General features: G+C 39.0%; 2 protein-coding genes across 2 annotated transcripts in view; both read left to right on the top strand.

The window, feature by feature from the left end:
* Positions 1 to 25,947, top strand: part of LOC146463384 (uncharacterized) — a 432,669-nt gene that overhangs the window by 8,199 nt on the left and 398,523 nt on the right. The window lies entirely within an intron of this gene.
* Positions 12,445 to 13,319, top strand: LOC146463399 (bifunctional 3'-5' exonuclease/ATP-dependent helicase WRN-like). The gene is made up of 2 exons (XM_085084482.1): positions 12,445 to 12,534; positions 13,132 to 13,319. The coding sequence occupies exons 1-2, from the start codon at positions 12,461 to 12,463 to the stop codon at positions 13,295 to 13,297; spliced, it is 240 nt and encodes a 79-aa protein (XP_084940608.1). The 5' UTR covers positions 12,445 to 12,460; the 3' UTR covers positions 13,298 to 13,319.

Here is a 25,947-nt window from a genome sequence, read left to right as displayed (position 1 = left end):
TGACATTTCTATAGATAGCAATCAGCTAATAAATTAGAGATGTTAAGTAAAAGTGTGATCTGCTTTGTTTTTCGGGACAAGTCTATGTCATACAACGAATTATTAAAAAAGCGCGTATTGGTCTTCAAACCCTTTGCGAACAACAGCTTGTGAAAATTCTGTCCACGGTTTTTACCACTACCCACTGATGCTGGAGCAGCCAGCTTGCATTTCGAGATTTAATAAGGATACGGTATACTCCGTACAACCTTAGGCGTACCACAATAGTGGACTTACCATGCCAAGAGTAAAATCATCCTTTCAAAATGACGCATTCGATTTACAGACTGGCTGGAAAGAAAGGCCAGTTCAGGCAAATGGAAAGTACTCCTAGTATTGAAAAGCTGGCATCGATGTAAACTCACAGTGAAACAGAAATAAGCTTAATTTAATTTGTGATAAGAGTTTTTCCTTGTGGGTCTTGGCCTGTAAATGAATGTCTTTACAATTAGCACTTTCAATTTAAGAGCGGCTTCCCACAAATATCGACCGAAATCAACTTTTGGTGGCACAAGTCAAAAAATCGATTTCGCTCATATTTTGCTCATAGGTAGACCCTAGTAAGAAACAAAACGGGCTGTAGTTAGTTTTTTCAAATACGGCTTCCTTACGCGTAAACATGCGAAAAACGATTTTCAACTCAGTTGAGCCAAAATCCGCTTCCCGCCGGACGGAATTTTCTTTAACTTTGGCCGGCCGCGTATCAATCCACAGTCTGCCACGGATCTTGAAATAACATATATTGTTTTTCTAGGTCTTCTTCTTCTGTTCCACAGAAAAACATTCAAAACATACGTTACTTTTATGCCCGAAACTGATCTAGAACAACGTGCTATAAATGCAAATTTTTAACAACCAAATTTTCGAACTTAAATACTGGCAATTTTACCCATGGGCGATAACTTAGATTATCATAAAATGACTTTCTATGGCTTCACTGTGTACTTATCAATCATAATATCAAAACAAAGGTTTGGGTAAATTATTTTAAGTGACTCGCAGGGCTTCGAATTTATCACCTACCCTGTCGAAAATCTGGCATTCGCATTGTAAACAATGGCGTGACATAGCCGGTGACCGCGAACTACGAAAGCCAAAAGAGATTCAAAAACGTGCATTATTTTGAGACATAAAGGTAGGGAAACTAAGCTGATACCTTAATTAACAATCCAACATAAGATTTGGGCATCTTCTTCATCTATTCGTGCTCGATAACTTTAGATTCTAGTACGAGTACGAGTACGACTACGAGTTTCTCCAATAAACAAAGAGCGCGCGCGCGTGAACCAGTGTCATTTTGGCGGGAAAACGTGATAGCTGTCGTCATTTTACTACGAGTTTTTGTGAGAACATCGTAGTGGCGAAAACGAGTCCTCGAAACGTAGGTGATCTCGTCTTTTTGGAAACACGAAAGGGCTTAACTATCATTATTCAAACCAACTGCGTCAAGTTCGTCGTTCGTAAAGAGTGAAATGAAACTTTCTGTGTTATATCTGTTCTTAGTACTTCGCTAAAAACTCGAAGTCAAATCTCGTAGTCGTACTCGCACTCGTACTAGAATCTAAAGGTCTCTAATATTAGTGCGTCGACGACGAGTTCATTTTTAATATTTCACGATCATTTCATGCATGTTTTAACAAGAATTTAGCATCGAATTCTTCATTAACCCGCGCTGGGGTTATTTCTGTACTCTTACCCTCTGAATCAAGAGAACTTTGACAAAACAATCCAGTTCACGAATTAAGAAACATTTCTATATTTTTCTAATAAACAACTCGCAAACTACACTGTTGCGTGACAACCATGAACCGGAAATGTCACCATAAAGATTTCTATGTTTCGATGTCTTCTTCTGCCATGATGATTTGAAATTGGGGATAAAGACGATTTTAAGGGACTAGTTTTCGTAACTAATGTCCCTTTGCTTCCATACTTTCGCACGCAAAATAAATACTCAGAAACGAGCACATTATATTCGAAGTCCAACAAAGCATTTTAAATGCCGTCAAATTTGGTCGGTATGTTAATTGTCCCCCTTAACTCATCCACACCTGATAAAGAGGAAACGACTTCTTTCTGGAGAGAAACGAAAAATAACTAAAACAGAACATTGTGTCAATGTCACGAAGTAGCAATAAGGACATACTACGTCCTATACATTTGGTATTTCTGGGCGTTTTCCATTTACCAAGATACTCCAGAAATTCCGGTTGGGTTGTAAATGGAACATGCTTTTTTTGGTTCGCTCCTCTGAAAAATTTCCGGAAAGAATTGAACTTGTGAAAAGGTAGTCCCGTTTTCCCGTTGGAAACTTTTCCGATGGAACTGCGTGTTCCATTTATGAGTTTCACAAGGTTTGACCAGTTCCAGGCTGTTCACGACCATATCTTCGGTAAGGAAATATGGCGGCTTCTTCTACTCCCTCGGTGACTTTCCTATCCTCGAGTAGTACTTTATACGAATGCTCGGTGTGTCATGGCCTGGCTCCAGATTTTCAAACGTTAATTAATCACAACTGTGCCATGTATGTCAATGGTAAGTAGTATTTATCGAAGAAAACATTACATCTCACCCTCGGGTCGATTAATTCCCGCCTTAAAGCCTAAAATTTTGCATCTGTAATTAAACATTACGTCTTTTGTCATTCACCCTTTCACAGCAGCTGTTTCAAGTGCGTGGCGTTGAGGAGCTCTTCCTGTGGCTTGTACTTCTCTGCACAGAGCTTCAATGGTCCCTCAAATCATCCTCGAGTGGCTTTTAAATTCATAAATCGTACAAGCTTATCTATATCGCGGCAAAATATTTTCATAAAAACCTTGATTTTGGTGAAGATCGCGTCTCATATAGGTTGCAATCGTTGCCAGGATAGGAATGTCATAATTTTTTGAATTCACGAGACTCTCTTCGGGTAGCACTAATCTGTGGAACTGCAGACCGCGGAACCGCGGAACCTGCGGAACCCGCGGAACCTAGAGAAATAACTAGTTTTTTTTTTCTTTTGCAACTTACATACCAGGTATAAGGTTACAGCTGATTTCATTGCTGTGTATAAACCCGGATTTTATTTATTTTTAAACATGATTCGACCAAGAGAAAATGACATTTTCTCCTGATTCGACGGTCATGATTCGACCGAGAGGTTACCAAGCTCATCGTTGAACTCGTAAAATCACGAAGGTTCTGCACGAAGACTTGAGGTGGCGGGTGATTTATCACCAATATTTGTACGGGAGCTCGATAAAGGAAACAGCGAATGTTCTTTTTACGAGTACTGCATTTGTTTCAAAAACCCGTAGATTGTATAGGTCTGCGGTGTGCAGTTCCACAGATTAGTGCTACCCGCAAAAGAAAAAAAAAATAGTTATTTCTCTAGGTTCCGCAGGTTCCGCGGTTCCGCGGTCTGCAGTTCCACAGATTAGTGTTACCCACTCTTCTTCCAAAGACCTTCACATAAACATTTCCCACCGAAATTCTCGGAATTTTCCGGAATCTTTTAGTGAATGGAGAACGCCCGCTGTGTCTACCTTCTCTCCTATTTATCCAGGAATACCATAAACTGCCTCTTATAAGCCCTGGGGCCCGTTTCTCGAAAGTCCCAGTAACTTACCGGGCCCGATAAGTGTCTTTTGTGATAAATGTCACTCAACAGATAAGCCCAAATCGTCATCGTCGTGATGTTTCCTGGCGTTGAAAACGTGGCCGAATGGGCAAGAATAAGCTGAACCTCGTTCCCTACATCTTGAAAACCATAACATAACTTGTGCTGGTCAATATTCTTTGTACAGGACAGCAGAGGTACCATCTCTCTGGACCTTGTTCTGTCTGCGATCAAACGCGAACATGGCCCACCAACTATCAACGTAAACGAACAGCAAACTTCCATGCTCGCCGTTGAGTTTACAGTTCCTTACTGTTTCTCTGGTGTACTAATAATTCAATTTATTCATACGTCCAAAAAAGCAATGAGGACGTTCAAAAATCTAATTAGTTAATTACGTTCATCTTCACATAAAGAATATTTCAGGATCAAAAGGCGCAGCAAAATAACATTACTAATAACACGAGTATTGACCACTATCTTGGTTTCATTAAATTTGTTACGGCCTTTATTGTTATTACTTTTTCCCTTAGAAACGTTCAGAATTCTGTCTTGTGTTTTTTTTTTTTTTGGTTGTTGTTGTTGTCGTTGAGTGTGCGTGTGCTTTCTTTTGCAAATTTAAAATACACTAAATCACGCAGTTTTTGCATCTATAATTCACTAATCACGAGCTCTCATTTTTAGATGTATGAAGATTGCAAAACTCTATAGACAATGTTTTTAAAAACGGAGATGGACCCTTTATGCTATTTCTCTTCCCTTTCTTTATTTACAGAGATCTAAAAAACTCGCTCATGATCAACGGACGAGTGAAACAAACATTACTTCGAACGTATATTTCACGCAAACGATGCAGTTTAACATAACAGTCGAAACTTTTAATCAGGTTAATGTAGTTCAAATCTGCTGCGTTTTACCTATTTCTAGTTTAATTTATTCATGGCAGTGATAAAGAAAGAGGAAAATAAATTTTCCAATTATTTGTTTTAACACAATAATGTTACACAATAACGAACTGGACTCAGCTCCGCATCAGAGCGAACGGATACTCTGAAATTTCCAGTTATGAAACGCAGCCGAAATATATATTTGTCCGTAACGCTACCGAACTTTCGGTCCAAAGATTTTTCTACTGCGAATGAAAAATGCTTCCTTTTAAATGTCGCTTCATTTTTTTTTTCTAAAAGGAAAAAATATTTGTACCCGTGACAGTGTGTCACGCCATTAAACGCTTCGATCGCCAAATCTCAAGAAAATGCTGATAAATCTAAAGCCTAGCGGGTCATTTATTTTCATTTACCCAGAGTTTTATTCGCAACACGACTTGGTCTGATTATGCAGTGATTTCTTCCGTCTTAAATTTTCTCAGATTCGTTTGTAACAATTTTTGAGCAGTCTTGCATTTATGAAGTTGTTGTTAATTGAGTTACTGTAAAATTCAAATTAAACGCCCGGGCCGCTTCTGTATGACAGCCCTTTCCCACTGTCATAAATAATAAAAAGAAGCAAAAAACGAACACTGTCAAACAGAAAAAAAAAAAAAAACGAATAAAAACATCATATCATAAACTACGATAAACAACGTATGATATGCTGAAAAGAAGTCACCCCCTCCATCTATAATTTCTGTAACTGATAGAACCCTTTAACCCAAAGATTATCAATGCAATGGGCTCCTATATTTTACAGTCGTCTCCACTTGTCAAAATTTGGTTCATGCATTACTGTTTTCCTGTCGTGTAAGGTGAAGCTTACTGGCCGTATAAGCTCCTGTTATGATTAAGTCTTCTAAACATTCATTGCCAAGTATGTCGATGGGTGAGGTTAGGACTTACAATTTGAATAATGGCATCAGGTATGCCATTTTCAAATTTGTCCTGAAATCCAGGATACTAAAAAAGTAACAAATTGTACTGTACGCAATGACATACAAGTCACAGTTGATTACTTGGAAGGTGCAAAAGTCATATTTGCTCTTTCGCAATTTTTCATTTTCATAAACATAAGGAGGTTGACACCGGCAGATCTTCACTGATTTTACCAATGTTAAGGACAGCTGTTACATTACTGCATGTTATATGTTATGACAAGTTCGTCCTCACATTGTAATTAAGTTCGTATTTTTCGTTCACTTCTTGCCGCTAGTTCATTAGCCTTATTTTACCTTAAGTTGCTCAAGTTTCCATTGTCAATCAGTTGTATTGTTTGTAATTTATTCATAACAACTCCCTACGCCGTCAAAAGTATAAATACCAGATGTAAATTTCATCTCTCTCTCGCGCGCGCTCGCTTCCCAAGTTGTAGTTTGTTTCTTTTCTAGTTTTCAATGTTCTGAATAAGAGCAGAGTAGTTAACAAGGCCTGGCTTTTGTCTCTTTTCCTGTAAATAATCTGAAAACAATCTTTAATTGTTATTATTTTTTCTCAGTGCGCGAGCGAGTTTGCCTTTCGGGCAACATCGCATTCAATCGTAAAACCGACAACAGCCCTGCGAGCCCTGCATTTGAAGAGCTTCCTTTTTCCCCCAAGCTTCTATCGATCTGAAAACTTGCTCCAGCTCCAGCTAAATATACTCCACAGCATTCGGCTCCAAAAAGAGATAACGAAAAATTATCCATTGTGGCTCAAGTTCTCCAAAATGCACAGAATTTGAACATTTTCCGTTGTTGTTTTGCAAAAGACGGCTTAAGGCTGGTTTCCATATGATCGCAGATCGCAGACCTTATTGCGATCTGCGATCTGCGATCTGCGATCCGCGATCATATGAAAACCAGCCTTTAGATAGAACATGGTTCTATCTTCTGCGATCGTCTGCGATCACGATCGCAGGATCGCAGACGATCGCAGACCTTATTGCGATCTGCGATCATATGGAAACCAGCCTTTAGAAAATGTGCCAAAATGACATATAATGAGCGCGTAATACTCATTAAACCTTTTGAACGATTCAAACAATTCTCGATGTTTTCTTTCTTAAGAGTCCAAAAACTCAAAGCGCTAAGCGATCAAAGGTCTTTGACATACTCAGAAAAACAGTGGCCGGTAAAACTCAAGTAAAACTGATGGTTAAAGAACAAGGATGTACGGTGCTTTGTTTGAATTACTAGTAGAGTAAAACACCATTTTGTCTCTTTACAAGTCAACGTTTCGACGCAAAGAAATAATTGAACGTAAACTGTTAATTCTAGCACAGAGTTCAGTTAGAGCAGTTAGCTATGATAGCTAACTTTCGATAACTTAATAATTACGAATAATCTAAATTTAATAATTCGACGCAACATTGTCTACAATCACCCTTTTTATAGTCTTAGAAAAACCAGAAGCCCCCAATTCGGAAAAACAACCGTGAAATTGGCAATTGGTGCTGTTCCTTCGGTCGTGCGGTCGTGCGGATATTCGGTTGTGTCTGTTCACCTTGCCTTGTGCCCTCGGGACATCTTGTCTGGTTTTTAAGTTAGTCATTCAATGTCCTATGTGGTTCCGGCTTTGTGTTCATTCTTCTTTCCGTTTGTCTGTCTCTTCCGTGCTTTCGTATGGATTCCGCCTTCTCCGCCAGTTCTACTGGTGGCACGGCTCACTCAAAATCGTATCATGGCCTCATACATAAAATTTAACCAATAAAATTTACCAATTAAAAGCTGTATTAAAACATTACGAAGAAGTCCCTTCATGTTTTAATACCCGTGGCTGTCTTGCCTGACAGAGAAAGACTTCTTCTTTCTCCAATCTGACACAAAAATCTTTGGTAGCGACAATTATACAAGTCTCATGCACGGGATGGAAGAGGTAAAGCGCCCTCCTTATGCCTCGTTTTGTGAGTTTTGACTAGGGACATAAGCGGAAGCAAAAGCGGCATACGATTTTAAGTCATTGAAAACAGGCCTGAAATACACATGCACATAAGCATGATGCTTTGAACAGCCACCTTTTAATAAATGCATGTGACAGCTTACGCGAAATGACCAAGAAGGATTGTTATATTATTAGATGTAATAGTCCTTTCTGGTTATGCTTTGCATATGTGGTTTTTCCTAGCATAAGAAGAACATAATCATAATAGGAAGCATAACAAAAAGGGAAATTTTGGATTTTTATGAGCTACTGACCGTAAATATCAAAAATCCCACGACAAAGAGGAAATTTCAGATTTCATTTTATTTCACCTAAATGTTCCCTTTGGTGAACTATTTTCAAAAATCACAATTAAAAGTTCCACCGCTCTTTCCTTTTTCTAAAAATTAGAAAAGTTGAATTTACGGATTCACGCTAGGCTCGATTACCAGCCGCTGTTCGGGAAAGCCGGACCCGAGGGAGCGGCGGAAATCGAGCCTAGATCAGCCCCCCGGAAAAACGCGAAAATCGTGCATCTTTAGCAGCCTCGCACACAGCAACGATAACTACTCCCGATTTTCTATCTCGGCGACAAGTAAATCTTTATTATGAAAGGTGTTTGTCATCGTGGTTTAAAATGATAAATGAGTTAATCGTTTGTCTCACGATTGAGTCACAAGGATGTGGATCGCGACGTTTCGACCGCTATACTGCTGGTCTTCATCAGGCGATGGTGTCGAGTGATTGCGTGACAGTATAAGTAGCACCTTGGTTTGTGTTGATTGGTGCGTTTCGATCCTCTCTTAGGCTGTTGTTGATTGGAGGATTTCGATCCTCGTCGTTCAGACTAGAAAATTGTTCCCTCGGCCGTCCGCCTTGGTACCGATCGGTTGCTGTGTAGTTTGATCGTGGGCATCCACGCTTCCGGAATTTCAATTCCATTATCCCTATTGATGTTGTCAGGGTGAAGGCTTATGTGAATAGCCTCTTTAACCCTACGGGTGTACCAATGTGGGTCTCGGTCAATAAATTTAACCTCATCCCAGAGCGGATAGTGGCCCGTCGCATTGCTGTGTTCTGAAACGGCGGAGGATTGGGTTCGAGCAAGCCGTATATCTCTATTATCTCTCGTTTAGTGTAAAAATGAAGTCGCAAGTCATATTTTTAATGTGCTAATTCACTAGTTGAAGACAGCAACCTTCGAGGGTTAGATTTCGAATTGAAATTAGGGCCGATTTCAGAGGCCTATATCTGTACCGGCATATGTTTTCTGGAGCAAATCTATAGGTAAAGTCTAACCTTAATCCTTCCTTTTCATGCTCTCGAAGTGCCTTTTTTGGCCCACTAAAAGCGAAGCATCCAGAAGAAAAAGTGTGCAGGGTATTTTGACTAGTTCAATGGCTCGCTGTCACCATTACCGTCACGCAAATCACATAACTGAAACAATCCACTCATCTAAAGTTTACGTTTTTTTGCTCTCAACGACAAATCTCGAAAGGCAGGTATTTAATATTTCAGTTCCTTTACAATACCACGCCATTATTTCAAATTTTGATAGAAATAAATATTAGAAACCGATCCACCGTGGGACTCGATCTACATGATAAATTTTGCCGACATACTCCGTAAAAACTAAAATCTTAAACTAAGATTTTACCTTACGTTTCCCGTCTTATGCAAGACCACCACCACATTAAATTGAGACGGTGATCATCTTATTTTAACACAGGAGATCTCAAATGAAGACTATCGGAGTCTCAGTTAGTATATAAGATAAAAGATTGTCTTAAATATTGTCTTTAAATCGTCTTCATTTGAGACGGCGCTTATCTTAATCAACATTGAGGCATCTTACTTTAAGAAAGACCAGTCTTAATTATATTAATCTGAGTCGATGGGGTCCTTATTTTAAGACGTTTTTTGGTCTTGTGGAAATTTTAAGACGCCTAAGCAGGCTATAAGATACTGCCATCCTACGTAAGATGCAATACGCCTTAAGCTGGCGACACACCTGGCATTTTATACGACGATCGCAGCGAATTTGATCGCCAGCGAAAATCGCTAGTGATTTTCGCCACTGATTGATGCGGACACACCTGGCGATTTTTTTTCGCCGATCGCGGCGTTGTTCATGTGATAAACCCGCCCAACCTGACTGATTTACTTTACTGGCAATTCGCAGCGATGAGCGTAAAAAAATCGCGGGAACGGGCACATTTGGCGAATTTAATCGCCGATATCTGACATGCCAGATATCGGCGATTTAATCACCATTTTAGTTCTCGGTAAAAAAAAAATAAATAAAAAAAAGGCTAACTTGGAAGAAATAGAAAATTCCAACACAAAAGGATCCAAATTTTGGAACGGCCTTCCTGATTGGTTCATTAAAAAAATGCAGACCTCATAGGGAACAGGACTTCTCTTCTGATTGGTTGATTTTGATCCAAACTCTGCAGACACGGAGTCTGGGCTGGAGTCTGGAGCTTTGATCCATCGCAAACTCTCACCTTGTTCAGACTTAAAACAAGCCGTTAATATTTTTCAAGCAGGGGAGAGTGGAGAATTTACAAGAATTTAGAGACAACAACTTCAATATTCAAATGAGAAGACATCTGGACATACGGTCTGAAGCCTCGGCTAAACGTTGTAACTATACACGAACTTAACAGCGTGCACTGCACACTCAGCGGAATGAAAATGGAATGAAGAAATTACTGTCGCTTTCTAAACCGCCTGGTTTTTGAAAACCAAGATGAGTCCTGCAATTCTGCTGCGTCACCGATCAAAGGAATGAGTGTAGTGACAATTCAGACAATCTGCAATGCAAAGTTTATAATTTACGGGACTTTTAAGACCAACAAAACAGTATTTAAAATGCCGCGGCCCGACCTCTGTTTTCCTGCAAATTTACGGTAAGCGGATTTGTATAAGTTGTGTCATTTCAGATTTGGTTTTAATAAAGTACTATGGATTGAAATTTGTTGTGTTTTCATTGCTGCATGTATCATGTTCAAGCTTAACCGTATTAAACGCTCCCTGTTTTTGAATGTAGGCTTAATAGTGACCGTTGCAGTTAGATTGAAGATTTCTTCCTTGCTTCGAAACTTGAATTGAGATCCTAAAGCATCTAGAATAAGATTGTTCAAATCTTGAGTTAAGATGAAAATATGACTTACCACAGCACTTTGAATCTAAGAAAAAATCATCTTAATCTAAGACGCCATCATCGTATAAATAAGAAGAAAGTCGTCTTATCCTAAGATAAATCGTCTTCAAATGAGATTTACGCGCTGTCTTACCACAGCACCAGAATTAAGTGTAAAAAACGTCTTAAAGTAAGATTTTAGTTTTTCCGGAGTATTTTAAGCGCCCGTCACAAACGTTGATATCGCACTATACAAACTTCCTGTCAAATCTCACCAAATTAACATGTACTATTATACTCTTGCTATCTACATCAAAAAAATATTTCAAAAGATAAATGGCTCATCTTCAAGACATCTACTAGCTTTCTGTGTCGATTTATAGAGTTGAAACACAACAACAACGTATTCACATAACGCACAGGCAATCACGGGTTAATTAAATTTACCCGAAAATACAAAAAGACCTTTGTACTCTACGTGCTGTAATTAGTATTTGTTTTATCTACTCAATGACAGAGGGCTTACCTCACTTTCTCAACTGTTCGACTGTAAAGTTATATTATAAAGCGACAAGATTATTTGCATTTCTACTAAAGAATATACTATCCATAATCGCATCCTGAAGGAACTAATTATAGAACAGGAATACTCTGACTGATTGTCTCACCACTAAACAGGAACGTATTCGTTTCCTTTAGTCGATTTTATAACTCTTGCACCCCATTCAACACTGCTGAAAACCGTTAGTTATGCTTATCTGCAGGTTAAATTAGCACATGGCACGGTCGTTTTCATTTGATGCCGTATGTGATTAGCGTGACACAAAGATCACTTCCGGTAGCGCGGGGGAATACAACTAAACTAAGCTAAGTTTCCTTCCACCAGTGAACTAAACCCTAACTTGTCGCTTTATAATATAACTTTACAGTCAAACAGTTAAGAAAGTGAGGTAAGCCCTCTGTCATTGAGTCGATAAAAAAAATACTAATTACAGCACGTAGAGTACAAAGCTCTTTTTGTATTTTCGGGTAAATTTAATTAACCCGTGATTGCCTGTATACGTTGTTGTTGTGTTTCAACTCTATAAATCGACACAGAAAGCTAGTAGATGTCTTGAAGATGAGCCATTTATCTTTTGAAATATTTTTTTGATGTAGATAGCAAGAGTATAATAGTACATGTTAATTTGGTGAGATTTGACAGGAAGTTTTTATAGTGCGATATCAACGTTTGTGACGGGCGCTTAAACTATGTCGGCAAAATTTATCAGGCTATCTCTAAAAGAGGGAACGGGGAATGGAGGAATGGGGAATGGGGAATGGGGAATCTCTAAAATAGGGAATCTCTAAAAGGGGGAATCTCTAAAAGGGGGAATCTCTAAAATAGGGAATCTCTAAAAGGGGGAATCTCTAAAATAGGGAATCTCTAAAATAGGGAATCTCTAAAAGGGGGAATCTCTAAAATAGGGAATCTCTAAAAGGAAGAATCTCTTAAATCTCTAAAGCTTTTTTACAACCACTGTTTCGGCAGGCTTTTTTGTTGTCTGATACTGGGTAATAAACACCGCGCCAAATGAGCCTTGACCAATTACTTCCTGGCTCGTAATCTCGTCCCAGCTAAATTTTGGGAGCCCATCAAACGCCTCAAGCTTTTTTCTTTTGCTGGCAAACGCCAATGGAAACTTGAAATTGTTATCCATGTTGACCTGAAGCCACCGACTTGAAAAAAGGTCGACCGAAGGTCGGGATGACATGTCTTATCTTAACACGTTCTTGCAGCCATTTCCCGTATTCCGTATTGTTTACGGATCGCCAGAAACGTGGTTGGGCGATGAAAGGTGGCGTAAAATGGTCTCAAGCGACAGTTACAAGAAGTCCGTACGAGCTGTGGCTATTGATGAAGCTCATATAATATCCCATTGGTAAGTTATACAGGGACTTTTACTTGACTTATTGCCTCCTCTAAATGGAACGAAATGAACAATTGTGAATGAGCATCTTTCAGAATGTCTCAGATCGAGATTTTCTTTTCTTTTGTTGTTTACCTGAAATCACGCTTCTTAAGTATATCTAGGTCAAGCTTTACTTGGTTGTTTTTCCTCGTACTTTTTTTGAATTAATATTATGTCAATTTCAGACAATGAAATGAAATTGTTGTTGAGTGCATGCAAATTATTTTGATAACATGACATCTCCTTTAAATTCAGAAGGTGATGCATGTAGTACATTCGTTTATTTGTTGAAATTGTTATTTTCACCGTGATTTATGGGAAGGGTCACGCGAATGTATTTATGCTTTATATATTCCTGGCCTCTACCCTGTTGCAGTTTATTATTTTTATGCCAATGTCTACAACACACAACTATACAATGGCTCTTACTTGGTGTACCGGACACAGATGGCGTAAAATAATAGAAACAATATTGGACCAAATACACAAGCAATGGTTCAACAATGTGCTTCATTTGCATCCAGTACCCAAAGGAGTCCAACTTATGTGGTTTTCATATTTTTGTAGGGGTACATCAAAATCAAATAAACATGCAGCCTTCAGAGTGTGGTTTTCAAGACTTAATGAGTTCAGGTCCCTGCTTTTGGAAGTTCCTTTCGTTGCCCTTACAGTGACAGCTACCACAGACACAAGGGAGAGATCACTGGAAAAACTGAATGTTCTAGCTGGCTAATATTTCGTTTAAGCTTACATGTTTATACAAGTATATTTTCTATTCTAGGGGAAAGTCAAAAACGAACAAACATGCAGCTTTTCGAGTTTGGTTTTCGCATTTGCACGAGTTCCGGTCCCATTCATTGCATTTACTGCCACGGCCACAAAGGATACCAGGGGCACAATATTTAAAGTGCTGCTAATGGATGGTTCCCACATTGTTCATGAAAACCCAAACAAAGAAAACATAGCCTATGTTGTACAATACATGGGGAAAAATGCTAGCCTTACAGAGTATTTCTCCTGGATAGCCGATGAGTTGAAGGACTGTGGCTCAGCAGCAACCAGAACCATCATTTACACGCAAACTATCAAACAATGTGCCGTTGTGTACTCAACACTGAAGACCCTCCTTGGGGACAAAATCTATAGCTCAGAAGAAAGAGATCCAAAGGCTGTGTTGCTAATTGCTAGAAATACTACACTTTTGCACCCCACAGTCAAACAAGGACCACACCCTTGCATCCTTCCAGAGTGATCACGGACCTATTCGCGTTCTATAACATAGCATGCGTGCATCCTAATCTAATTACTATTGGCGTCATCATGGTACATTTCTCAACATACGCACAGCCATGCATCCATTGGATGACATGAGCAAGTCAGACAGGGGAAGCATGCGCGCACTATGTTATGAAAAATGTTTTACTGAGAGACAACACCATAAAAAATGTATATTCATAAGAGCTTGTCAAAGTTTAATGAAACGTTTAGATTAAACCGATATGAGAAATCACTTTCACTTTTCTTCTTTTTACAGAGAATTTTGTAATTAATCAGGAAACAAAACCTGTTTTCCAAATCTTTACTTTATTTTAACTATGTTATAAAAGAATTGCTTCATGCTTTTAGCTGTGCATATATCGAGTTAAGGATGCACTTGGGAAGTTTGGAGAGCACTCAAGAAGCTAGAGTTGCTCTCGGCTACACCTCCCGCAACTCTTACGCCTCTTTCGTGCTCTCCAAACTTTCCCGCGTGCATCCATAACTCGATATACGCACGCTAAGCATGAACCAATTTTTAATTAGTTGCAACAATTGCTTTTGGCACTTATTGCATTTACAGCCCTTAAAAAGTGTGAAAAGAATGCAATATGCTTGAAGTTATTCTGAAAATATTCTGAAATTAAAAGTTCTGTAGGACCCCTGGTTAATGTTTGAAATGTGGTTTCACACAACATTTAAAAGCATTTTTTCATTTGCAGCTGCAATAGAATTCCAAAAATTATCCATACCTTTCCCATGGAATGGATTTTTCCTTAGACCCCCCCCCCCCCCCCTCCCTCACCTCTCTGGAAATTCCAGTCAAGCTTCATACATTTACTTACATATTTGGGCCTTTGAGAACCCCCACCCCTCCGGAATTTCCAATCCCTTCTGTGGGGGGAGTATGGACATTTTCTGGAACTACACAATAGATTACTCTAACAAGAACGTTTGCATGCTGGTAGTTAAGATTACAGTTACTTAATATTGGTTTTGGCTTAGCGTATGTGGCTTCACACAGTTTTTGATACTCTGACATGTGTTATTTCCATAGAAACAATCCGATAACTGTGCTATAAACATGCCTTTAATTAAACAGGTTTTGTATGTTTGCTGAGAATCTTGCTACATCTTGTAATATATTACTCCCATAATTTATCTGAAACAAACTTGTAAACAATGTTCTTGTGTTAACACTCTTCCAGTGATATTTTTCCCACAACTTTTTAGATCTCCTTTGTTAAAGGAAAACTGGATTATTGTTCTTTAAATTTCCGCTGTTAAATTTTAGTTGTTTTGAAATAATCCACCTTGTTTCCTGAAGTGTATTCCTGCCAGATGTTAATCAGAACTTTTGTGAGTGGCTCTTGACAAATATGCACATTTCTGAGAAAGCCATCACATTCAATGTCAATTTTTCACCACCTATGGCATTGCATTTAAGGGGTTCTCATGTTGATTACTAGTCTCCTTCGCAGCCGTTATTAGGGTCGTCACGCAACGCTCCTCCCCGCTAGTTTTAACGCGTATTAAACGCGTTTAAAACGCGTATTTGGAGGAGCGTTGCGTGACGACCTTAAATAACGGCTGCGAAGGAGACTAGTTGATTACAAGAGACCATTAAAATACAGTGTAGCTAGATTTGCATCTTGACTGCTTGTGACATACCATTCTATGAAAGGGTTTCAACTTACAATTATTTATTTTGTCATTTTATAGCACACGTAGAGCCTGTTGTAACCCTTTAAGCCCTACGAGTGATCAGCATGAATGCTTTGTAAAACATGGTTCACACAAGATGAATTTGCTGGATATTTAAACAACCTCTCCCCTCCTCTTCTGTAGGAAATGAATAGGGGCAACAAGTGAGAATTCAAATCTTGATCGTAGGGTTTAAAGGGTTAAATGAATATATCATCAACTGCATCATGTTTGTTTATTGTAATCTTTGTGTGCACTTCGGCGTGGAGGTCAACACTCGGTCAGTGAAGCCCGATGTTACTCCTCCAGAAGCATTTTCAAGCAAGCCGTTTGGAACGAGAAAACGACGTGATGAAAGCAAAGCTACTGGGGCAATAGGGCTAACAGCACCAAAAGTGACAACAGGAGGCGGATAAGAGCTTTCAAAAGAAGAAGCACCAAAGCTCGGATCGAACGTGACATTTAATTGCGAGCGATTATTTACATTCGCACCTTCAAAGCAGACTCTTTTTCGCCTCTGGCGTCTGTCCTAGCTCGTTAGCAAGTCGTTTTACACGGAACGGGCCATCATTTTTAAAATCTTGTTTGATTTCCTTCTCGAAATCTGCTACTTTGTCCAAAGCCCTCTTGTAGCGAAGCAGACGATTATAACATTTGGAGCGGCAAAGCTTCCAACGTAAGCAGTCAGATCGACTTCAGTTGAACGCAGTATTAATGTCATTAATTTGTGAATTTCCAGAGAACTTTTTCCAAACACGTTTATCTTCTCTTCACTGGAAACTTTTACTTTGCATAGAAAACAAACCTCAGACGTAGAAATCTTTTACGGGTGTTTCGCCCGAGCTCATAGCAAATGCCAGTTCTAAATCGCCGGGTTCCCGCGTCTCTCACTCTGCATCGCGCGTGTACGCGAGTGTCAAATTCTATCAGGGAATTTTATTGGCTAACAACAAGACAAAAGCTTTGACGTCATGGAAATTTTTTCTCGGCTCGTTTTCGCAGACGTTATTTTTCGGCGGAGTGAAGCGACAGCCGGAAATACGTCTGCGTTCGCAGGCTACTTTTTCCCTCATTTCGGACAATTTTCGGACAAAAATTTCGGACACTGCGCTGAAACATGCCTAAAGTAATGACATGAATTAGACTGAAAAAATATCTGTGAAAATGATAGCTTAACTGTACCTTCAAGGTTTTACAGCCGGATACACCAACAAGAAAATACCACAAACTTAAACTTCTTGATCTATCACCTCGGTCACCGACAGGTACAGATGAAGAACGACACGCTAGTGACAATGAAGAGAACCTTTCAATTGTGTTGATTGATGATGATGATGAAGATAAAGAGGATTAGCACCACTGGCACTGGCAATGCAATTACTGTATCATAAAACTAGGCTAGGCTCCTGGCTAAGGTCGAAGATTAAAATATAAACTGCAAAATAGAATTTATCTACATTTTTGTCTTTCATAAAAGAAACAAATATTTTCCTTTCCAGTGATAAAAAGAAAGACTGAGCAAAGCCGCCTAATCCGAATTCTAGCCATATCATGTATATTGGCTTTGGATATGTGATGCCGTCGCCCAGAAAGTACTTTTAAAGTTTTATACATGACTGTAAAAATTTCGGACGGTTTTATTTTCGGACACTATTTTTGTCCGAAATTAAAATCGTCCGAAATTTTTTGCAAGTAATGTAGGAGAAGAAAGAGACTGCTCGCTGTCTATTTCTTGCTCTTTGGTGATATGCTGCTTTCGCGCTATTTATCAGCTAATTGATAAATTCGGGAAAATCGTCGCAAGTGGGTTTCACTTCTTATTAAAAGGGGAAATTATTTAATTACGTTTAGGGCACTGGAAAAGCAAACGCAGACAAACTCTTTTTGTTCAATGTTAACGGAGAGTTACGTTTGATGCCATATAGCAACAATGTTGGACCTGTTATAAATCGACAAAGTCATGAAAAATCGATAATATCGATTTGAGACACCAAATTAATTTGTCTATTTTCATCGATTTCCTTTATCAATCGGTAAAATCACTTGATCCACGATTTCTTTCGATTGAGTATGCCGGGCCTAAGGGATAAATAACTCTTAAAAACACACTGGCTCTCGGTTCTTGCCCTGGAGCTATGGAAGAAAGAGTGGCTAGCTAAGAGATCTTTACTGTATAACTTGTGAAATGCAAAATTCACATTTGGATAGATCAATTTTGTGGAAATTTTCCAGCGAGGTGATAAAGAAAACGCAGTAAATGTGTAGTTTACTCTAGTAAATATGACCCCAGCTGTAGCAAAGCTTGCCTTCCAACGAAACTGTGCAAATCAAAACAACACCTCAACCAAAGACTTACTTATACATTTAGATAAATAATTAATGGTTAAGTTAAAATTGTTTTTTGGTTATTCGTTGTAGGTCCTTGAATGACAACCAACTAAAAAACCTGCCTCAGAATATCTTTGAACGCAACAAAGAGCTGTATCGGCTGTAAGTGCACCTTTTCTCTACTAACAAATCACCACTAATCATATTTTGAGCAAAGTGTAGAGGGTAGATGGAGGAAATGGGAATGTGGGATGAAAAAAATCAGAATGGTATATAATAATTCCACATTATACATTTTTGCTTTCATTTACCACAAGAGATCGATTAATATTAAATTCAATTTGATGTAATATATCTAACAAGAGGAAAAGTGTTTCATCCGATTAAACACCCCGAAGTAGGTTGGAAAAACGACGAGCAGCCAGTTTAGTGAACCAAGTTCAAGGTGAATTGAAATCGGATGAAACACTCTTTCGAGAGTTTGGTATAGCTTCTCAAATCATCAATATTTCTTGAAGAAATTCAAAGCAAAAGTTCACCAAATTCTATGATAATTAAGATCACTTTTCTAAACCTCCTTCACAGCAGTCATTTCCTTTGTTTTCTCTTCATGAATTATTAATGACATTGAGAATGAGCTCTTATATGGCAGATGAGAAATCTTGTTATGGCTGATCATGACATTTATCACACTCACCACTTTGCACCAGTCGCACGAGTCGTACCAGTTGAATCTTTACTTTAACGACTCACTGATCAAGTGGTGAGTGTTGGACATGACTGTTTTTTGCCGATAACAAGTTACAATTCTACTTCCATTAAAAGAAGTTCAAGCACATCTCAGCCGGAGTCCGACCGTTGCTGTCACAGACCAAGTGGTGAGAATTACTAAATGACCACCATTGGCTCAACTGAAAGAGAGACTTCTCTACGACTAAACGGAAAACAACTCTCGACGAAACTACTCGACCCAAATCGAACGTTCCATTTATCGAACTTAATCGAACTCAATCGAACGATTGGATTCGATTGAGTTCGACAATCGAACCAGATAGAATTTTGATTGACTTCGATTAGGTTGGATGGCCAAGTTGGCATACATTCGATTAAAAATGATAACAGAAGTGGATCATAAAATGATGTCAGTTTTAGTAAGGTCACATCATTCTATTGTTCGTTTCACCTAATTCTTTGTACGTTGTTTTTGTATGCTTAAAAAGATTTTTCAAAATTCTTCTTAATTCGAGTGATGGTTTACAACGTTCGATTAATATAAGTTCGATCGCGTTCGGAAATCAAACGCAATCGAACTCTCACACAACTGTTTTGGTACGATTGTGTTCGATTGCAGAACTCGATCGAGCCCAATCGTTAGATTAGGTTTGATTCAGTTCGATTAAATTCGATTAAAAACAGCTCGATTGCTGAACTCGATCCAAGCCAATCGTTAGATTAGGTTTGATTCAGTTCGATTACCGAACAGTTCGAGTATTTTCGTCGGGGAAACTTGACTGCCAGTTACCAGAGCAGGTCGCTGAAAACAAAAACCTCGGCTTAATAACAAGATTCGTTAAAACCACAGAGTCCAGCCTGGTCACTGACTCTGTCAACCTCTGTCAAAGATGGCAAAAACTGGGGAAAATTTACATCGACAGTCTCCTCCAAGCTCCAAACAGCAACGTAATGCCTTTGGAAAAAACGTGCCGGGTTGACCAAACGACTTCCTAAATGATACAAGAGCTTGTATCTCTCTTACCAAAGAGTCTCCACCCATCATGGCTCTGAATACTTACCCACAAGTGGCCAGATCCAAGTTTACGTATCATTTATGTTCCTTGTAATACAAGACATGAGCGGTCCGTCCGCTGTCCTTGGCCGAGATTTTCTGAAGGGTAATTATGTGTTCCTAATGGTCGTGTAACATTAGACAGCGCGAGTATACCCTATCGTGTTGTCCGGCTCTGAAAGCAGAAAAATCAAGACTTATGGCAAGTTCAATAGTTCAAACAAACCACTCCTTCAACAACTCCATAAATAAGTAATCAGCACCGACGTCTACATTTACGGCAAAAATCTTCCGTAACTATGGTTATTTTTTTTCCAACAGTGTAAAAAGGCGTCTAGCTTCTTTCTCAAGTTCTTTTGCTGATTTCGTGTTACACTCTTTTTGATATATAAGCAGGTCTAATTTTGGAGTAAGACTGAACGTTCTTATTGTTTTGCCAATTTGCGCCTGAAGATGTTCTTAGTTACCTGTTATACCATTTCAATAAATCTATGTGGAAGTGATCAAGACACCTATCAAAGAGCAACATGTGCCTCAATGTGGGGTCAAGTTCTTGTGACAAGCTCTGTTGCGCGGCTTACATGTACTCTAGTGCTGGGTACTGACAAGATGTCCCGGCAGCCAACTCTCGGTAATTTGGCTTTACGAAAAGTATTAACCACAGAGGTTGCAGCAAAGGAGAGTTCAATGTTTTTAACTGACTCTCAGCCTGGGTAATTGGGTTCTTGACTTGTTCTTAAATTTTAGTTAATCTCAGCCTCGACGTTCTTATTAAAAAGGTTCTTGTAAAAAAAGTGTTCTGCCTTCCTAATACAGAAAGCAACTTTCAATTGAGATTTTTCGAATATTTCAGCCCACTTACGTACACCAGCAAGTATTCACATGCAACGGCTCCCGAAAAAAATTCATATTTGAGCCCACAGCTTATGTTTCTACTCAGACCAGTTTGCCGGAGGAATTCCAGCACCAACACTGCCGTCACCCGGTTAATCGCGCATGACCCTTTGTAACAATTCCAAGTTAACCCACCAAACAGTAACCACACAAAACAAGGTATTCGAGGCCGCCGGGAAAGGAAAAAAGTGCTAGACCAAGCTCTTTTGTTTCGTCTTCTGAGGCCAGTTGTGGAGGGGACTTTAGTGGCCGGAAATTAATCAAAACCAATAAAAGAACACTAATATGAACTAAAAACATAAAAGTTACGACAAAAAAAAGTAATTTGCCCTTATTTTAAACTGTAGTGGGATCTTGCAATTTCTGAAAAAAAGAAGAAGTGCCTGTCATAAATTGGTTGCCATGGCATCAACAACAATGAACACTAACGGACCAAATCAAATATTCCCAGATAACTTGATTCAGATAAATTGCTCAAATGTTCAAATATTAAAAAAGAGCTATTCAGCTACAAAGGTCTACAAAGTCATAGCGGGCAAAGTCGCGCTGCAAAGTTGTCCCTCCCCCCCCCGGAAAAATCTTCGGCCAAGTGAAGGAAGGATCTCCCGTTACAGTCTCCTTACAGGCCAGGATGATACAGGGTCCTGATTTTACAGGAAAATATATATTTTTGGGTTTTTCTGCTCAATCGCAAGAAGCATATCCTTGAAGCAAGTCTTCTCTGTGCGTTTTTGCGGACAATTGGATGTGCTTTACCTCAGGTATGTCTAAAATTAAAAGGTGAAGTGAATTTGATATCACCTTTGTCGCGCATCATTGCTGAAGTCAAATACAATATAGCTACTTTGCTTCAAGGCGGAGCGAAATGCGACAACAACTTTGACTGTACCTTTGATGCGCGTCAAAGGTAAAGTCAAATACTATGTAACGACATTGGTGTTCCTTTGGTACTTTTAAAGGTGAGGTCTAATTATAAATACGGTAACGTTTTTGACCCGCTCATCTTTGGTGTATTGTCAAAGTTGTAAAGGCTTTATCACACTTTTGACATCTATAAAGGCGACTTCAAATGTGACTAAACTGATTTGACACACGTCAAAGGCTGCGTCAAAGGTGAAGTCAAAGAACGAGCGTTAAAGGATCAGTATCAAGAGCAGAGCGCACTTCCCTGTTATAAAAAGGTTTGCAAGGCATTTTGCTGTTCGTCAAAGGAAGACTGAGAAAAATCACTGTTTAACGGGAATGAAGCGGCTACGTTCACAGGCGACTCGTCCCAAATTTGTGCGGGTTAGGTCTGTTTACGCAGGGACGACGCCAATCTACAAGTATTCGGTTCACACGGAACCGTTCCTGTGCTGGATCACACAGAAAAAAAGGGATTCCATTAACGAGTGAACTAACTCTTTTTCGTGAGAAAAATTACTTACTCATAACTTGACGGTACACCTGATGTAACGAAATCCACAGAGGTTCTGTATTCCGGATTCCAGTCATCTGGATCGCGAATTCCAGCCGTCCTTGTTAGCTACTTATGTTTGCGGCTCTTCGACGTATGTTATTTACAGGGCCGTAGCCAGACTTTAGATCAAGACGAGGCAAGTTTCGAGCGCCGAAGGTGCGAGCCGCTAGAGGGGTGTGGGGGCATGTCCCCCCCTTCCCTCCAGAACATTTTGAAATCAAGAGGCTCAGAAATGCTCTTGTAAGCATTTTCCGTGGCATTTTTCTTCAGAAAACTCAATCTTGGGCAAGTGTAGAAGTTCGCTATTTTATTGCTTAGCGATACTGGTGCCAAGTTAATGACCATCTGCATTTTAAAGCATTCAAATGTTGTAACACGTATCATAACAATAAAATGAATCCACGGGAGTAGCCAACGTTTATGGATTTTATACTGTGGCTAATTAGGAGAAGTCTTATCAATTATCTGTTTCGTTACACTCTTAATTATGTTCTTCAACTTTGAGCCGGACAGCCATGTCATAATATTGCCATCTCTTATACTTGTAGGACTAAGAAGTCACTAACTTTCACGATTAAGAATAGTAAAGTTTTTTGCCCGTCGTTTATTCCTTACTGAAAGCTAAGACCGCGCTAAGGCAATCCGTCTGTGGCCAGAGAGACAACATCCCCTCAATGGTAGACAGTATCATGTGGATGCTCTAGAGGCAAACCTGTGCGAGCTCCGTCAAAAGTTTTGAAATGCCTCTCTTACGCCAACCAAATGCAAACGGCTCTTTTAAGAGCCATTATAAACTTCAGGTGTAGTCAATCGATAAACCGATAATCAATAACAATCTATAGCAATCGATATCAATCTTCGATTGATATCGATTTCCGATACCACTCGATAGGAATCGATAAAGAAAAAAAAGTTGTGAGTTCGATTGATATCGATTTCCGATGGAAATCGATAAGGACTGATTTATCGATTATGATCCATTTTTATTGGAAACTATTTTTGTCAATTTCTACAAGTTAAAGATTGACACGATTTTTTTTTATGGTTTTATTGAGTCATTCAACCGTGGATATATATGCAATGCAAATATAAACAAGCTGATACTAAAAGAACATGAACAATAACAGAAATAATTTGGTTAAGCTTCAGCGCGGTTCAAAGAAGAAGAGGAAGTTGCGACCAAAGTAGCGGTGTGCAACCCTCTTGTCTCGCTATAGTAACGCCATAAATATGAAGCAAAATAAACAACAAAACCAGTCTTTTTATAATTTCAGTACATTAAGAAAGAAGCGAAATCGCAGAGTAAGCAAGAAATAAAAAATAATCTAGTAGCACAGAAGTAATCACTTTTGCTCCCTAAATATTGATTAGGAAGAACAGATGTAAAAGAAGAAGTAATTTTCTGTGTTTTTCGTCGTCATAAAATGCAGGCTCGACTCGCGAATTGTGATATATTATTGTTTGGAAGTGCTTGGAGAGCGCCATAAAGGAGATGCAAGATGCAATCGACAGCGCTGGGATGAATGGCCAAGTTAAAATATTTTAAAACCCCAAACCAAGAACTACCTGCTGAAATAATAGAATGTTTTACCATTTGAACGCGGGTCTCGTACTGTTTACTAAATAGTAACGCCATCTTTGAAACGAATACTTCTCCAGGGACTCTTTGGGATTAGTAATTGTTATCGATTACTGTCGATTGTTATCGATTATTATCCATTATCTCAATCTATAACAATCGATAATAATTTTTTCTGTAAGTTCAATTGTTATCGATTACCGATATCAATCGGATTGATATCGATGGTATCGATTCATTTCCGATATCGATTTCTATCGATTCACTACGCCTGGTAAACGAGAAAGGCTTGATCAACAAATCTTTTAAAATCTATTCTTTTACACTTTCTTATCGCTGAAACGTTCAATATTATAGTGTTTGCAATAAATCGATTGCCATCACTGCAAACGACATTTTGTTCTTTTACCACAGTTATATAAGTAAAGAAAGCTCCCACACCGGCTCTCAGCCATCGCAGATAAGATACGGGAATAATGGTGACCTTCAGTGATGTCACGCGACCTGTCACGGTCGATGTATGTCACGATACGTCTTCTTAATGGCCCCTCTGTAACCTCCAGACCCTGTGTAACCTTAAATCATTTGAAAAACCGCTACTCATGTTTCACATGAAACGAATTAACCTCATTAAAATATTATTTCCCTCAATTCATCCACCTTATATTAGCTCGTTTTATCTTAGCCAATCCAATTTTTTCTCAATTGAACGTTTCTTCCAAAAACAAAAAAAGGCCAAAATCAAGACGAGGCAAAGGCCTCGTCCTTGCCTCATGCTACCTACGGCCCTGATTTACCCCGTTTTCTGTGATTTTGGAAAGAAAGGCACCTACCTGTACAGTAACAGTGGACCATTAGTCACGACTCCATTCTGAAGTAAAATTGCGGCTAAAAGAATCCTTAAGACCGCGACATTATAAGCAAGTAACAATTAGACGGAAGCAGAGTTTTTTAAAAGTCAATTCAAATTCTTACCGACTGTTAGCTTTTCGGATAATTCTTTGATTAATGATAACTGACTTTCCCTTCTGTAGCTTGTTCTTCACCAAACTAAATGGCGACAATAATTTCAACTGAATGAGTTACAAATCGACGATCCCGCTGAAGTCATCGAAGTCTTGAAGACTTGTACCGCGTTGTAGGGCAGATTCTTTCCACGAATCATAATGCTGTTTTCACTTAAATACTTGGGTGTCAGTAAAACGCGGGGTCGGGGTCGGGGCCGGGGTCGGGGTCGGGGTCGGGGTCGGGGTCATTTTTTTCTTTTTTTTTTCTTTTTCTTTTCACTTTTTTTTTCTTTTTTTTTTCAACATCACAGGTCATTTGTGGGTCAAATAAGGATTAAAGCCAATATAAAAAAGTTAAGTCTCTAAAGCTTTATACTAGCTTAGGATAGGTCATCGGTGACAACACTCGATGTAGTTCCGTATTGGTTCCGTGAATTGACTACCTTTTATTCTTCTAAGAAACAAAATGAGGCAAAAGATACAAGGTACGAGACAATATATTTCCTTGAACTGACAAATTCTTGAACTAGAATGGCATGAACTTATTATGAACACCCCCGCCGCCTTCCATGATCGTGCTCGTTTGTTACAGTCAATCCATGTCGCGCGTGACTATTATTTCCGAGAATGAAATAAACATGCGTTCGAATTCCTTTGTAAAGCTGGAATAGAGAACATTTCTCTGGACTGAAACCTTTCCGAAAAAGACGAATTAACTGACAAAAAAAAAAAGATTCAAAATACTTGAGAGACAATTGTTATTCTTGAAATACTTGTGCTTTAATTTAAATTGCTTTAATGGAAATTCATAGTTCTATACCGTCGATAAACTAGGGAAATTTCTACGAGAACTCTGAAATCTCATTGCCGACATCAAAACTGACATGTAAATAGGCCTTGTCACGGTTTTCGACGCCATTTTGACGAGTAGGCAAACAGGCCAAACAGAAACAGAAAAAATTGGAGGGATCTACGTAGCTGTGCCAGAAAGCGTCCAGTCGTGTTTTGAACTTTCCATACATTTTCCTGTATCTTTTTCCCGCGAACTATTTTTAGTAGCAGTTCACGGCTGGTTCGCTTTACCGACAAATGTATGGAGCACGATCATGGAAGGCGGCGGGGGTGTTCATAGTAAGTTCATGCACATTCTAGTTCAAAAATTTGTTAGTTCAAGGAAATATATTGTCTTGTACCTTGTATTTTTTGCCTCATTTCGTTTCTTAGAAGAATAAAATGTTGTAAATTCACGGAACCAATGTCCGCCAGAATACGGAACTGCATCGAGTGTTGTCACCGATGACCTATTCTAAGCTAGTAAGCTTTGGAGACTTAACTCTTTTATATTGGCTTTAATCCTTATTTGACCCAC

Source organism: Pavona decussata, unplaced genomic scaffold, assembly GCF_977016875.1.
Source record: "Pavona decussata unplaced genomic scaffold, jaPavDecu1.1 SCAFFOLD_178, whole genome shotgun sequence".
Classification (NCBI taxonomy): Eukaryota; Metazoa; Cnidaria; class Anthozoa; order Scleractinia; family Agariciidae; genus Pavona; species Pavona decussata.
This window is presented reverse-complemented; position numbering and strand designations above follow the sequence as displayed.

Bases quoted from the DNA above. Each gene is read 5' to 3' on its own strand.
- LOC146463399 (XM_085084482.1), top strand. From the start codon at position 12,461: ATGGTCTCAAGCGACAGTTACAAGAAGTCCGTACGAGCTGTGGCTATT. The intron at 12,535-13,131 runs GTAAGTTATACA...ATATTTTTGTAG, and splicing joins GCTCATATAATATCCCATTG to GGGTACATCAAAATCAAATA.